Raw genomic sequence first — 14,526 nt, forward strand, 5'->3', positions numbered from 1 at the left:
AATTTCTGACATTTGGTGGTGGTTTTAGCATCTGAAAATCTTAGGTATATGCTTGAGGTACTATTATCTGGGTACTTCAGAGAAGAGTTGTGGCACAGGATATAGGGGAGGGGTCTGTCCCAGGAAGGCCCCATAAGGGCCTCTTAGGTTACAGATAGTTTTACATCTCCCTTTCCGTTTATTTTGCCCAGGTGTGCTAACCAGAGCTTCCAGGCCAGTGTAGAATAAAAGTAGGGAGAGTAATCTCACTCACCTTGTTCCTGATTTTAACAGTTAAAGCATTCATTCTTTCACAGTTAGGACTGATGTTATCTGTAGATTTTTCATAGATGTTCTTTTTGTCCTGCTTTGTTGAGAATTTTCATCAGGAATGCATGTTGAATATCGTGAAGTATTTTTTGTGTGCTTGTTGATCTGATATATAGTTTTTGCTCTTTTGGTGTGTTATTTGTGGTGAATTACATCTATTGATTTTTTAATATTAAACAACTTTTAATTCCTGGAATACTCCCTACTTGATCATGATGTATTATCCTTTTAATATGTTGTTTAATTTGTTACATCACCATCAGAGGGCTAAGAAACTAGGGTCAGTGAAAAAAATGATACTTAATATTTTTTGCTAGAAAATAGTTTGCTGAAAATTCTTCCAGGCTTTTGTCTATGAGAGAGTTCTGAACTTTTGATTCACTGTTCAAATTGAACCTGTCTTGTGCTCAGCAAGGAAAAGGGAGTCATCTTTATCCTGGCCAACAGTTCGCCCCAGATAGCTGAGAAGGATAGTTTCAGAATTGTTTCTTTTGAAGCTTTCCTAATAAATGGTGCAGGTAGAGCTTTAGTTATAGTTTTCTGGGTGTGCTTGGGAGATAGGAATCGGAGTGGACTTAAAAATTGCTTAACAATCCATTCTTGCTCGCTTGTATTTGTAATCCAATCTAATATATATTTTTAAAGACTAAAAGGAAAACTTTGGGAAATTCCCTGGAGGTCCTGTGGTTAAGACTACTGCCGAGGGTGTGGGTTCAGTCCTTGTTCAGGGAATTTAAGATCCTCCAAGATGGGTGACATGGCCAAGTTTGTTTTTTTTTTTTTTTAATGAAGAATAAAAGGAAAACTTTTAAGTGATGAATGCATGATTTATAATAAATAGTGTAAGTCATGAAGTACAGTTGTATCAGCCAAACCCCTAAGTCAAGGGAGTCATCCATTGCTGGACCCTTTCTGGTTCTCTACCTGATGCCGTCAGCAGGGTCCTCGTGTGGCACTGCTGTTACCCTGTGCTCCTGTACTGAATGCTGGTGAAGAAGCAGAAGGAGGGGGCCTTGTCTAGCCTTTGACTGTTCTCAGGATTCCTTTTGTGTGGACAGTGTTGTGTAGGACACAGGGTTTCCTCTGCTAGTAGCCGTCATGGTATGTATTGTTTGCTCATTGCAGGGAAGTGGAGAAGAGAACTCATTTTCTCTTAATTCCCTGGATGCTGAGGCAGTTGGTGAGGTCTGCTGTGCGAAGATGTGCTCCACCCTCTTGGCAGACTGAGAGTTACCATTCTGTGAGAGGAGACTGAAAAATGTTTGGAAAGACTGTTGCTTCCTGTAGAAATCAGGAAATTAGGATTTGAGAATGCATGGACTCAGATTTGAAATTGTGTACATCAATTTTCAAAATAAAAATTAGGATCAGAGCTAAGATTTTGTATGCTGCGTGGCAAGGCCAAAAAGAAAAAAGTTAGGATATGTTTGATACTTTCAGTTGTTTTTATATTTTTGTTTTAAGATTTACTTTTATGCCCCTCTTGTTTAGTTGGCCTTTTTTTTTTTGCATAGTATTCTTAGTGTAAGGGCTCCTGAGATAATGGGACCACGCTAGTAATTTCTTCAACTTTCAGTCCTATTGAGAAAAGGAACAGCTGCGCTTCTGCTGTGATTATTACTGGAAATAGTGCCCGTTGACTGTAGCTCACATGAACCCACCCTGGCTGTTCAGGAATTCAAATCTGAAACATACAGTAGTGGTACAGGTTTCTTCTCTTTACACATAATTAAATTAGTTTTAAATTTAGAATCTTTCATGTTAGCGATAATATGCAATTAAATGGTAAATAGCTTTCAATTAAGCTATCAAATGTTCCCGTGTAATAAGACTGGGAAACAGTCCTCTGGGTATTAAAAATGGAATGCATTTCTTACTGGTGAACAAAGCATGCTTTGGAGTCAGACCCAACTTCCAGCCCTGAACCAGCTACTTATGGTCCCTGAGACTTTTGTCCAGTTCAGCAGTGTAGAAATTACACTGTCTGCTCTGAGTGGTTGTAAGAAACAGTAGACATCAGTGTTTCCTAAATACTTTGTGCTGCAAAATGTGTCTAGTTTCTTGACGAAATGGTTTTGTGTGTCTGGAATTTGTAGCATCTTCTCTGCTCTTGGAGGTTCCCAATGTGTGTTAAGACACTGGGCTCTGAGGACCCCTTTGGTCAAGAAATTTACTCTCTTTGTTCAGCTTAGCATTTCTCAGACAGAACTTCTCCTCCCTTCCTCCTTCCTCACCCCTGCTTGCTCGCATTGTGGAAGGTCTGCAACACATGTTTCAGTTTACTTTTGTTTCAGTGGATCATGATTTTGGAAATACAGTGCTTAGCACAGTATCCCTAGTTTACTTGAATAGTATTCAATTTCTTTTCCTCCTTTTCATTGTTAATTTGAATGATTTAAACACTGTTGTGAACTCAGAGCCCACTTGAATTTGGTGTAGCCTTGTATGTAAGTAATAAGACATTTTTTCTTCCAGTTTTATTGAAATAGAATTGACTTAAGCACTGTGTGAGTTTAAGCAGTACAGCCTAATGGCTTGACATGTATATATTGAGAAATGATGACCACAATAAATTTAGTTACCCATTCATTCATTTAATAATTTGTTATGTTTTATTCCTAATTTATTATCTTTCATTTCAGTTCTTCTTTTGCCCCAAATGTTGTTATAGACTTTGAAAGTTCATAGAAAGTTCTTATCTAGTTAAATTCCTGCTTTAATAATTCAACGCAATTTAAATAATGATAACATTTATAATACTTCTTGAACTACTACTCCTGCCCTCCGACAGATATATTGAGGGTGTGGTTTAGATGCTTCCTGTTTTGAGCACGAACCCTAGGCATGAACCGTCCTTACCTTTCTTGAGGGATTTGTAAGAATTCTGAAGATTTAAAAAATGAGAACATCTTTGCAATTAAAAAAGAAGCAGTAGATATTAAAGAATAAAATGTAGAAAAGTTTTTTTTTTTTTTTTTTTTAGGAAAAAATTGGAAAAGATAGAGGAAAAAAATAAAATAGAGATAAAAAGAATAAAAGAGTAATTTTATAATCCAGAGATGTTTGCTGCTAAATATCTTTATTTTTCCAGACTTTTTCTTGTGTGTTTCACCAAAATGGTATCATATTAGGCATGCTACTTTGTACCCCGATCATCTTATTTACAATGCAAAGTGAGGTCATGTAGACGCCTATGAAGCATTCTTACCTCCCCAAGCCCACCTTAACACTGAGTGCTCTCTCTTGCTCTCCAACCTGTTTCCTGGCAGGAGCATGAGGTTGAGGACAAGTGGTGAGAGAAGCAAGTTGTTTTGGTGGGTAAATTGTCATATATCATATACTTCCTTATTGGTATGCAGAACTATGCTGAGTACACATCCTTTGTTTTGGTGAGTTGTGTTACACTGACCCCAAAAGATGTGCATTTAACTTACTGGTTAGAAATGTCCAGAGTTGGAATATACATAGTATATGCACCTAGACTTTAAAACCTCCAGTTACTGTTACGGTGTGTTGGGTTGGTTCATTGCTTTTTTAAGGTAAGTTTTTAAAAAATGAAGAAGCCTAAAAGAAAGACATAGGGCATTTTTCTCCTGATGAAAGATGCTCTTGAAAAAATGTTATATTATTAAACATGTTTCAAATCCAATTTTACTATTTAGAGATTTATTTACTGGTATGAACTGATAAGGAAGAAAGTGTTTCTATTACTATTTTTCTGAAAAAAAAAAAAAAAGAAAGAAAAAAAATTTTCTTTTTTTTTTTTTAAACAATCATAGGTGGCTATCATCCAGTGAAAATTGGAGACCTCTTCAATGGCCGGTACCATGTTATTAGGAAGCTAGGATGGGGCCACTTCTCTACTGTCTGGCTGTGCTGGGATATGCAGTAAGTGCTCCTGGTCGTCTGTGCTGTTGATTCCTGGTCTGGTTCAACATCTTTATTTTATAACAAGCTATTTAAATATTAACTTTCTTCTGCTTTTATATCTGAGACTTATTCTTTGTAATTGCACCACACTCAAGTCATATAGTAATTCATCCATACCAGAAAAACATTTCAAATATAAAATAATAACATATATACCTTTCAAATTCGTGGGTTTTAACTTTTTTTTTAAGCTATGATCCATAATATGAAACTGTCTTCATACACATACACATGTGTAGTGTGTGTAAATTGAAATAAAAGTTTTAGAACAATACTTGATCTTAACCATATGTGACGATGAACTCTGATATTTATCTAGTGTGCCATATTTTTATGAGGACAGAACAGAAACAAAAAGCAAAAAAGATCTACCATGAAGCCACTGCTTAACTCTGGGCCCACAATTTGAAAAGTACTATTTTAAAGGAAAGTATTAAAAGTTTCTATTAATTAGAGCTTATTAGAGTTCATTATAATGTTTAGTTTATTAGTCTAGTTTATTAGTTGTTACAGTTAACACTTCTGCTATTAATATTTTTTAATGTATTTTTTCAAAGGGGAAAAAGATTTGTTGCAATGAAAGTTGTAAAAAGTGCCCAGCATTATACAGAGACAGCCTTGGATGAAATAAAATTGCTCAAATGTGTAAGTACTACAAATACGTGAATGATATAAGAAAGGTTAATGACAAAATTTTACAGAGAAGTTTTTCTGAATTTTACGAAAGTAATTGAATTTATTATTTAGAAATTCAAATACTGAATCTTTTATTTTTTAAAAATTTTCTTTTATTAAAATAGTTTTGGTTGGTATAGTGGAAATGACTTTCAGTCTTAAACACTTCTGTTCTTGAATTTTTCATTCTTTCTCTAGGTTCGAGAAAGTGATCCCAGTGACCCAAATAAAGACATGGTAGTGCAGCTTATAGATGACTTCAAGATTTCAGGCATGAATGGAATACGTATCCTTTCTGACAGTTCTGTTGCTGCTTAATGGCTGAATTAATATTCTAGTTTTTCTTCTCAATTAAAAACAATGTAAATATTTCAAGCACTTATAAACTTCTGTTTGCTCTGCTGCATCACTCTCCACATGAAACCTCTAGTGTCACCGTATTATATGATTTTTGAAAGATGAAAGCTTCTTAATTATAAAGATGAGTTGTTCCTTTTGCTTTTTGAATATGGCAGCCTTCTAGTTTTGGAGAAGAAATGTGTCTTACAAGTGGAGCAAGGGCATCTCATGACCTCTTTTTTTCTTGCTTCTGGTCAGTTGTTTGCACGCTTAGTAGTTTTGGAGGTGAGGCTCAGCAGGGTGAATGGGTGTGGAAGGAGTTATTTTCTCCTTCTGCCTGGGGCATTACTAAAGGATAGCCCAGGAGTGGCAGTGACAGCAGAGTAACCTGTAGCTTAGTGTTGTTGGCACAACTGGAGAGAAGAAATAATGTCTTTAGTTTCCAAAATGCTGTTTCCATATTCTAGTATTGGATCCTCTGAGTTAGCTCTTTGTGTGATTGACCTAGGCAATGCCTTCATTTCCCAAGGTTCAGGAATACTGGACTGTGTATTCATAGTCCTTTGAGGGATGAGTGCCAGGAGTGTGTCAAGAGGGTCTTTTCCTCCTTCCTGACCTTTTATTCTTTCCTTTATCATCTTTGGAACAAATCCAACATTTTGATGTTTGACCTGTTGAAGCTTCAGAAAGCTGAGGGCAAACCCTCTCCCAGCTTTCACCCCAGAATGACATCCTGTTTGTGCATCTGCTGGGTCCTGATTCCTCCGGGAAGCACTCCCCTCACACCTTGTGATTTGAGGAGGTTTTTATATTTCTTCTAGGGATTGGTTTCGAGGACATTGGCAAATTCTGGTGACTGCTGATGTTGCCTCTTCCTTTGCCGTAAGATCCTTTCTGTTAACTTCCCTCTTGATAGATGGAAAGATGGAACTGGTCCTCTGTCCTGCTCTCCAAGTGAGCCTGTTTATGGTAGGCAGGGCGGCCCTTCCTCTTGCATAACATTTGGAATGTTGTTGTTAAAACAGCTGATAGAGAGTTTCTTTGGAGGAAACACCTAATTTGTAGGTCAATGGAGTTGATTTTTGATATATACACTCCAGCGGCTATCAATGCTTTTAGAATACTCTGGTGATAATTTAGAAACCTTGGGCTGTGGCTCTGTGTCTGCTATTAAGTTTAGACCTTGGTTTCCATTTTTTTTTAATGAGTTTGGGATATAGTAAGGAACTTCTCATTTTAGATCATCTATACATAAGTCTGTAGCACATTTGTTTTCCAGTATTGTAGAAATATTTTTCTTATTTTTATTAAAGATATTTAAAGCAATAGTTACTATGATGATGTGGTTTTAATAGATCTAGATATTACATAAAATATTAAATGACCTTTTTGTAGTCTATATATAGGCCCTAAAGGGTTTCAGAGCCATTCATTTCTGTATGAAAGACATGTTTATATTTATATGAGAGACTTTGATGGGACATAGTTCTGGAGGGCCAGTGGTTGACTAGAATTTCTGTTTTTTAAAAAAATGACAACAGATGCCTGAAATTTCATTATTATAGGTTGTTCTTATGACCATGCCATGTCCTAAATTGTGATCATACATTCTTAAAAACGTAATTAAGAATTTGATCTAGTGACCCAGTGAAAGATATTATTGAAGGAAAAGTTTACTGTGTTTGGTAAATTTCTGTTTTATAAAATGTTTTATGTGATGATTGGATAAAAATTTAGGTAGGCAGGCAGGACACTTAAGAGGGGCGAATTCTCTTGTTCTTTCGCTTATGGGTTTCTGTGAGGTTTCAGTCTTGCTCATTTTCGTTAAGGCTTATTGTCAGGAGGAGTGTGCTGGACAGAGCAAGCCCACAGGTAAGTATTGTCGAGTCATGACTCTGCCACCTTTACCCTGTGTCAGGCAGGAAGGGTTCTTTAAACTCGCTGAGGTTTACTTGCCTCATCCCTCCCATTGTTATGAGTACACATTAAATCCTATATGGTACATAGTAAGTATACTTAGTAAATGTTAGATTTTTCTGTTTAGGTGAGAAACAGTAAGCAGCCATTTTTTTCTTTTTAAATTATTTATCTTGGCTGTGCTCGGTCTTCGTTGTGATATGTGGGCTCTGTAGTTGTGGTGCACAGGCTTAGTTGCCGCATGAGGGATCTTAGTTCCTGGACCACGGAACGAATCTGTGCCCCCTGAATTGGGAGCATGGAGTCTTATCCATTGGACCACGAGGGAAGTTCCACACTTTTGTTGTTATTGATAGTATTGATGTTACACTTTATAAAGAACTAATTCTTTTGCCAAGTACCACAGTGATTCTGCTTTTAGTAAGTGTGTCACTCCAGGAAATGTATCTAGAAATGATCCTTAACCCTGTCCCAGATGTCTGCATGGTCTTTGAAGTGCTTGGCCACCATCTCCTCAAGTGGATCATAAAGTCCAACTACCAAGGCCTCCCAGTACGTTGTGTGAAGAGCATCATTAGACAGGTGAGACTTATGACCTCAAGCCCCATCCTGCATATACCTAACTGGTCAGCCTTTCCACACAAATTACTGTTTGTTTGTTTAAAAATATTTATTTATTTTGCTGTGTTGCGTTTTAGTTGAGGCACCCAGGCTCAGATAGCCCCAAGGCATATGGGATCTTAGTTCCCCAACCAGGCATTGAGCTGGCATTTCCTGCATTGGAAGGCAGATTCTTAACCTCTGGACTAATAGGGAAGTCCCAAATTACTGTTTTGTTTTAAATAAAAATAAAAAATACATACACAGACACATATCTCCCATTTTAAAGATACATATATTACAGCGCTTAACACTGTGAACTTGTTAAATCAATTTTATATTGATATTTACTTAATGATAAGCTATTCTGTCGTATGAAGAGAGTAATATGTAAATGTAAAACACACGTTTCTTTTGGTATCTGAATCTTTTTTCACATAAATGATTCAGTAAAATAAATTGTTTTATCCAATATCATTTACAAAATGTTCCACTTAAAAGATAAAACAGATAGCTCTCTACGCCAGCCCTTCAAGATGCCGAAGGGAAAGAAGGCCAAGGGGAAGAAGGTGGCCCCGGCCCCGGCCATGGTGAAGAAGCAGGAGGTCAAGAAGGTGGTCAACCCCCTGTTTGAGAAGAGGCCCAAGAATTTTGGCATTGGACAGGACATCCAACCCAAGAGGGACCTCACCCGCTTTGTCAAATGGCCCCGCTACATCCGGCTGCAGTGGCAAAGGGCTATTCTCTATAAGTGGCTGAAAGTGCCTCCTACAATTAACCAATTCACCCAGGCCTTGGACCGACAAACAGCTACTCAACTGCTTAAGCTGGCCCACAAGTACAGACCAGAGACAAAGCAAGAGAAGAAGCAGAGGCTGCTGGCCCGAGCTGAGAAGAAAGCTGCCGGGAAAGGCAACATCCCCACCAAGAGGCCACCTGTCCTTCTAGCAGGGGTCAACACTGTCACCACCCTGGTGGAGAACAAGAAGGCCCAGCTGCTGGTGATCGCTCACGATGTGGATCCCATCGAGCTCGCGGTCTTCCTGCCTGCCCTATGCCACAAGATGGGGGTTCCCTACTGCATCATCAAGGGCAAGGCCTGGCTGGGGCGCCTCGTCCACAGGAAGACATGCACCACCATAGCCTTCACACAAGTCAACTCGAAGGACAAGAGTGCCCTGGCTAAGCTGGTGGAAGCCATCAGGACCAATTACAACGGCAGATACAATGAGATCCAATGAGATCCGTTGTCACTGGGGAGGCATGTCCTGGGGCCGAAGTCAGTGGCTCGCATTGCCAAGCTGGAAAAGGCAAAGGCCAAAGAACTGGCCACCAAGCTGGGCTGAGTGTACACTATTGAGTTTTCTGTACATAAAAGTAATAAGATTCTTCAAAAAAGAAAAAAAAAAACAACAACACAGATAAACATGTAATGTGTTGTTTTTATTTGCTATTTCTTAGTATTTGGATGAAGGGTAAATGAAAGATAATATAAGGAATGCTTAAGTTATGTAGGGAATATTTGTACTTTTGCCTTGACAAAAAAAAGACCCTTCAGTTAGAATCTGTTTGAGTGATGATACTTAAGCAGATGTTTATAGAATGGAAGTATCCACATATGGAAGATCTCCTTCTGATTAGGAATGTTTCCCAGATTCAGTTTTCTGCATGGAACATACCAGTCTTTGACTCATTGTCCTTAAAGCCTAAGGTAGGAAAGTTGTAGATATGTCTTATTCTGGATTACCTATTCTGATGTAATGGATAATATCTGTGGCTATTTCTGCAGTGTAAGTAATATCAAGGAGGTTGCTTGGTTTGCTTGAGAAGAGGACTAGGTGGTTTGGTTCTCTTTTTTTGGTCCCATGGCCTAAAACTTGAGCTAGATCTGCCTGAAGATTCTATACCTGAAATATAGACCTTGATCCAGAATTCTTAAATAAGAAAAGAGTCAGGGAATGATTCACAGTTAAGGAATTGTGAATTTTAAGATGTGAGTGTCTGAAGAAGAAGCTTCCTGACAGTTGTAGAGGTATTTGCATGTTGGCATATGTGTGTAGGTTTTTAAATTTTTAAAAAAATTTGAACCTGAATTTGTTTTGTTAAAAGCACCCTAGATACTGCTTTTGAAATTGTGTATAGGACACTCTGTTTATTCAGTATGTTGTTCATCTCTTTATTTACCTTTGCCTTTTTTGTACTGCAAATTGGCAGTGTATCTTCTAACACTGTAGATGGTACTTGAGAAGAGGGGCTATACTGGCTTACCCGGGAGGACTGCACTCCCACACTGTAGTGTGCGTGTGCGTGTGCCTGGTGTGGATCCATGGGTAGCTTTTGTTTAATATATCTGTTCCCTTGTAGGTTTTAGATAGTAGCATTTTAACTCATTATTTTAACATGCCTAACATCTCAAGTGAAAAAAACAATAACTTTCCTTTGATTTAGACGACGATTCATGTTAAGGGAAATGTTAATTGGAGTTTTTTGATCCCCAAATGTCCCTTTGGTATATATAACTATTAGTGTCAAATCTAAACTTTAAAAAAAGAAATCTAGTTAAAATTTTGAAAAAATTTGTTATCTAATGTAAATTTCCTACTTTATCTCTGATAAATCCTGGAAATCTTGAAAGATTTACATATTTTTTATTTTGATGGAAGAAAAATGCCCATTTATTTTTCTTGTAGTTAAAATTAAGAAAAAATGCACATTAAGAAATAACTTATTATTTATGACAATTCTAATTTCTAAATATGAAGTTAAGAAAGCATGTGAGTATAGTTTTTTTAATTGGAGTATAATTGCTTTACAGTGTTGCATTAGTTTCTGCTGTACAACAGCCTGAATCAGCTATACATATACATATATCTCCTCCCTGCTGAGCCTCTCCCCCCACCCCTGTCCTGCCCCTCTGGTCATTACAGTGCACCGAACTGAGCTCCCTGCGCCGTACGGCAGCTTCCCACTAGCTGTCTTACACGTATGGTGTATAATGTCAGTGCTACTCTCTCAGTTCCTCCCCCCGCTTCTTCCCCCACTGTGTGCACAAGTCCATTCTCTATATCTCTATTCTTCCCTTCAAATAAGTTCATCAGTACCATTTTTATAGATTCCTATATATGCATTAATACACAATATTTGTCTTGCTCTTTCTGACTTATTTCACTCTGTATAACAGACTCTAGGTCCATCCACATCACTACAAATGACTCAGTTACCTTCCTTTTTATTGCTAAATATGTACATCTTCTTCATCCATTCATCTATTGATGGGTATCTAGGTTGTGTCCATGTCCTGGCTATTATAAATAGTGCTGCTGTGAACATTGGGATACAGGTTTTACATATTTTAACAAAGTACATAATTTCAGAAATAACAGCTTGAATGTATATCACACAGGTTCTGTCATCCCCTACTGTTGCCTTAGGTGTCACCACAACTTAAGCTTGGCAGTGTTAGGAGAAGATGAATTAGCAGAGGAACTGTCAATATTTATTTTGTATTCCAGAATAGAAAACCAAAATCTTGCCATTCTTAGCTAATAAAAGTGTCTCTAAATCTAAATAAATTGTTCTTGAAGTGTATTGAAACTTTAATGCATACTTACTGAACAAATGATTTAATGAATGTAATCCTCACTTTAATTTATGTACACTGCTCCTTAGAGAGTAAGAACTCATGTAGTATTTTATTGGTCTAGAATAATTTCAAGATGGAATTTTGATTTTATGTGGTCTGCACTTAGTTCTTGTAGGCATTGTTAATAGAAGCTTTGTTTTGCTTTAATTTGACCCCATCTTTAATTTTCTTTAAGAAAAATACCATGAAATCTGGATTTTTTCCCCCTCTAAACTTATATCTCTCAAAGTAGTACATTGTTATATACCCCAGGCAATAATCTCTCTGTCTGAATTCCCTTTGAGTCATCCTCTGGGCTCAGTACTTTTGATTCCAGGAGGATCCTTTCTTAATAGACCCACTCATCTCTGTCACTCCCCAGGATACAACAGAGTGGGCCAGCTTTCTAATATTCTTTCACTGTGCGGCCTCCTTCACCTCCAAAGTCCAGTGTGGCTAACAGTGTTTCACTCATCGCTGTTGCACCCAGCCCTCTCCCCTGGTCACCTACCATTGATCCCTTGGGGCCATGTATGTTTCTCGTGGTATTCTTTTTGTTTCCAGCACCACCTTCCTTGGTGGTCCTTATCACCTCACCTTTTCACTTCAGTTTATTCTGTTGACAGTTATTGTCCTCAGTAACACTTCACTTTAATAATTCATATCCTTATGTAGAAACCTTTAGTGGCATTCTGTTGCATGTTCTGGAAGATCAATATTGTTGGCTTTCATGAAGCAATGTATAGAGTGATGTAGAACTTGGGTGTTGGTGTCAGAAATAATTCTATGTGTCCTTAGGTTTCTGAATCCATGGATTCCACCAACCATGAATTGTAAATATTCAGGGAAAAAATTCGAGAATGTTCCAAAAAACAAATTTGAATTTGCTGTGCAGACAACTATTACATAACATTTACATTTTATTTACAATTATTTCTGTAGTAGTTACATTGTGTAAAATACTGTAAGTAATCTAGAGATGATGTAAAGTATGTGGGAGGATGTGTGTAGATTACATGCAAATACTGCTGCCCTTTCACCATAAGGGACTTGAGCATCTGGGGCTCTTGGTATCCTCAGGGGAGGGTGGATGTCCTGGAACCAAACCCCTGTAAATTCTGAGGGAATTTACAACTGTATACGCTACTCCAGCTAAAGAACTTTGGCCAAGTTACATAATCTTTTTAAGCCATAGTTTCATTATGAATAAAATGAGAATAATAATGGTACCTTCATTATTATTGTTAAGGTATAAAGGGATATTGCTATTAATAATTATGAATATTTGTTCAGTGCTTACTGTGTGCAAAGCATAATTTTAAGTACTTTGTAAATTTTAATGTATTGAATCCTCACAATAAGCCTGTGATACTGGGTTTTTGTGTGCTTTTTCTTTTCTTTTTTTTTAAGGAAGTGGAACCTGCGGTTCAGTAATTTAGCCCCAGTCAAGAAACAACCAGTGTTTGTGGTGGAGCAGGAATTCAAACCCAGGTAGTCTGGGTTTGGAGTGTATGTGTTTACCATTTTTCCAAGCAACAAATAATATTTTTGGACTAGTACACAGCTCATGTCCAATAAAAGTTAAACCATGGCTCTTCTTGTGAACCTGTTTAAGGTCTTCTACCATCTGATGAAAGTCCATGTTTCCCTTACAAACCCTGAATCAGCTCTTATTCCCTGGCAGGTAAATCTTTCCTTATTGATTAATTAATTAATCGTCTTTTAAATAGAGATTTGTTAGTGTCCTTCAGATACACAGTTTCCTTTCTAGAATCACCCAAATTAGAGTTTTCTTATGAATATTCAGAGATGTCCCAAGCATTTATAAACACACGCTGCTTTACCAGGATTTTTGTACATGATTTTTTTTTACTACTTTTCTCTAGGTTATTTAGAGAAAGTGCTTACTTTGCCATTTTTTTAAGCACCACATCTTTGATTCATTTCTTTTGTCCTAGTCTGTAGAAAATAACCATTCTTTATTTTCTACCATGTTTATAAAGACGCAACCAAAATTCCACTTCTATGACAAGGCTTCCCATACTCACCCATTAAGAGTGGTATTTCTTCCCTCCCCGGGGAAGTATGGCTGCAGCCTGCACTTGGTTCTTTCTTAATGATTGCAGAGCCTTATAATGTAAGCTAATGTTTCTTACCCCTGGCACTATTGACATTTTGGACTGGATAGTCCTTTTTTGGACTGGATAGTCCTGGGGCTTCCCAGGTGGCTCAGATGGTAAGAGTCTACCTGCAATACAGGAGACCTGAGTTCTATCCCTGGGTCGAGAAGATTCTCTGGAGAAGGGAGTGGCAACCCATTCCAGTATTCTTGCCTGGAGAATTCCAAGGACGGTGGAGCCTGGCCGGCTGCAGTCCATGGGGTCGCAAAGAGTCGGGCATGACTGAGCCACTCACACTTTCACAGTCCTTTTTTGTAGGGGCATGTCCTGTGCGTTGTAGGTTGTTTAGACATATATGTGGCTTCAGCCCATTAGATACCTGTGTCAGCCGGCACCACCCCAACCGTGACAATTAAAGAATGTCTCTGAGCTTTGTGAAATACCCTCAAGGAGGCAAACTTTCCTTTCACTGAGAATCATTGCAATAGTGGGAAGTGTGACGAGTACAGTTAAGTTTTAGCAATAGATTTAATTTCAAACTCTGACCTTGACATTTGCTACTTTGTGACCCGGATCAAATTACTTAGCTTCTGTAGGCCTGTGTCCTCATTAGTCACATCAGGATGATAATACGTAATTTGTGGCTTTCTTGTGGAGATGAGTTTGGAGGGATTGCTGATAAAGCTTTTGGCATAGTGATCAGCACAGGATAGCTGCTTTGTCTGCCCAGCTGTATTGTGAGCACCCTGTGTCCCCAACCATGTGTTATGGGTTCCATATCTCTTTGTAGCTTCCTTCATGTTGTAGGCAGTCTGGAATGAGAGGTTATCTTTCCTTAAATGAAGTAAGAAATGTATGTTCCTCTTACTGTACCAAGTGGCTGACCTTTCTGTGATCTGACGGGCTTGTAGATAAACGTTCCCACTTAGTTTTGAAATGTCCCAGCATAATTGAATCACTTGCTTTTCCAGGGTTTACCATACACTATTACAAATCCTTTGATCATTTTTTAGC

The 14,526-nt window shown here is 37.9% G+C and overlaps 1 protein-coding gene and 1 pseudogene across 11 annotated transcripts in view; both read left to right on the forward strand.

Moving 5' to 3' along the window:
* Positions 1 to 14,526, forward strand: part of SRPK2 (SRSF protein kinase 2) — a 244,241-nt gene that overhangs the window by 189,702 nt on the left and 40,013 nt on the right. For all 10 annotated transcript variants that reach the window (XM_027539709.1, XM_027539713.1, XM_027539712.1 and 7 more), the window contains 4 exons: positions 4,089 to 4,197; positions 4,797 to 4,884; positions 5,113 to 5,200; positions 7,646 to 7,752. In XM_027539709.1, coding sequence (XP_027395510.1) covers positions 4,089 to 4,197; positions 4,797 to 4,884; positions 5,113 to 5,200; positions 7,646 to 7,752 — 392 coding nt within the window. The remainder of the gene's footprint in view (positions 1 to 4,088; positions 4,198 to 4,796; positions 4,885 to 5,112; positions 5,201 to 7,645; positions 7,753 to 14,526) is intronic.
* LOC113891553 lies at positions 8,274 to 9,026 on the forward strand (annotated as a pseudogene). Its single transcript, XR_003510795.1, has one exon. The product of XR_003510795.1 is annotated as a 60S ribosomal protein L7a pseudogene (transcript).

This window comes from Bos indicus x Bos taurus, chromosome 4 (genome assembly GCF_003369695.1).
Source record: "Bos indicus x Bos taurus breed Angus x Brahman F1 hybrid chromosome 4, Bos_hybrid_MaternalHap_v2.0, whole genome shotgun sequence".
Taxonomy (NCBI): Eukaryota; Metazoa; Chordata; class Mammalia; order Artiodactyla; family Bovidae; genus Bos; species Bos indicus x Bos taurus.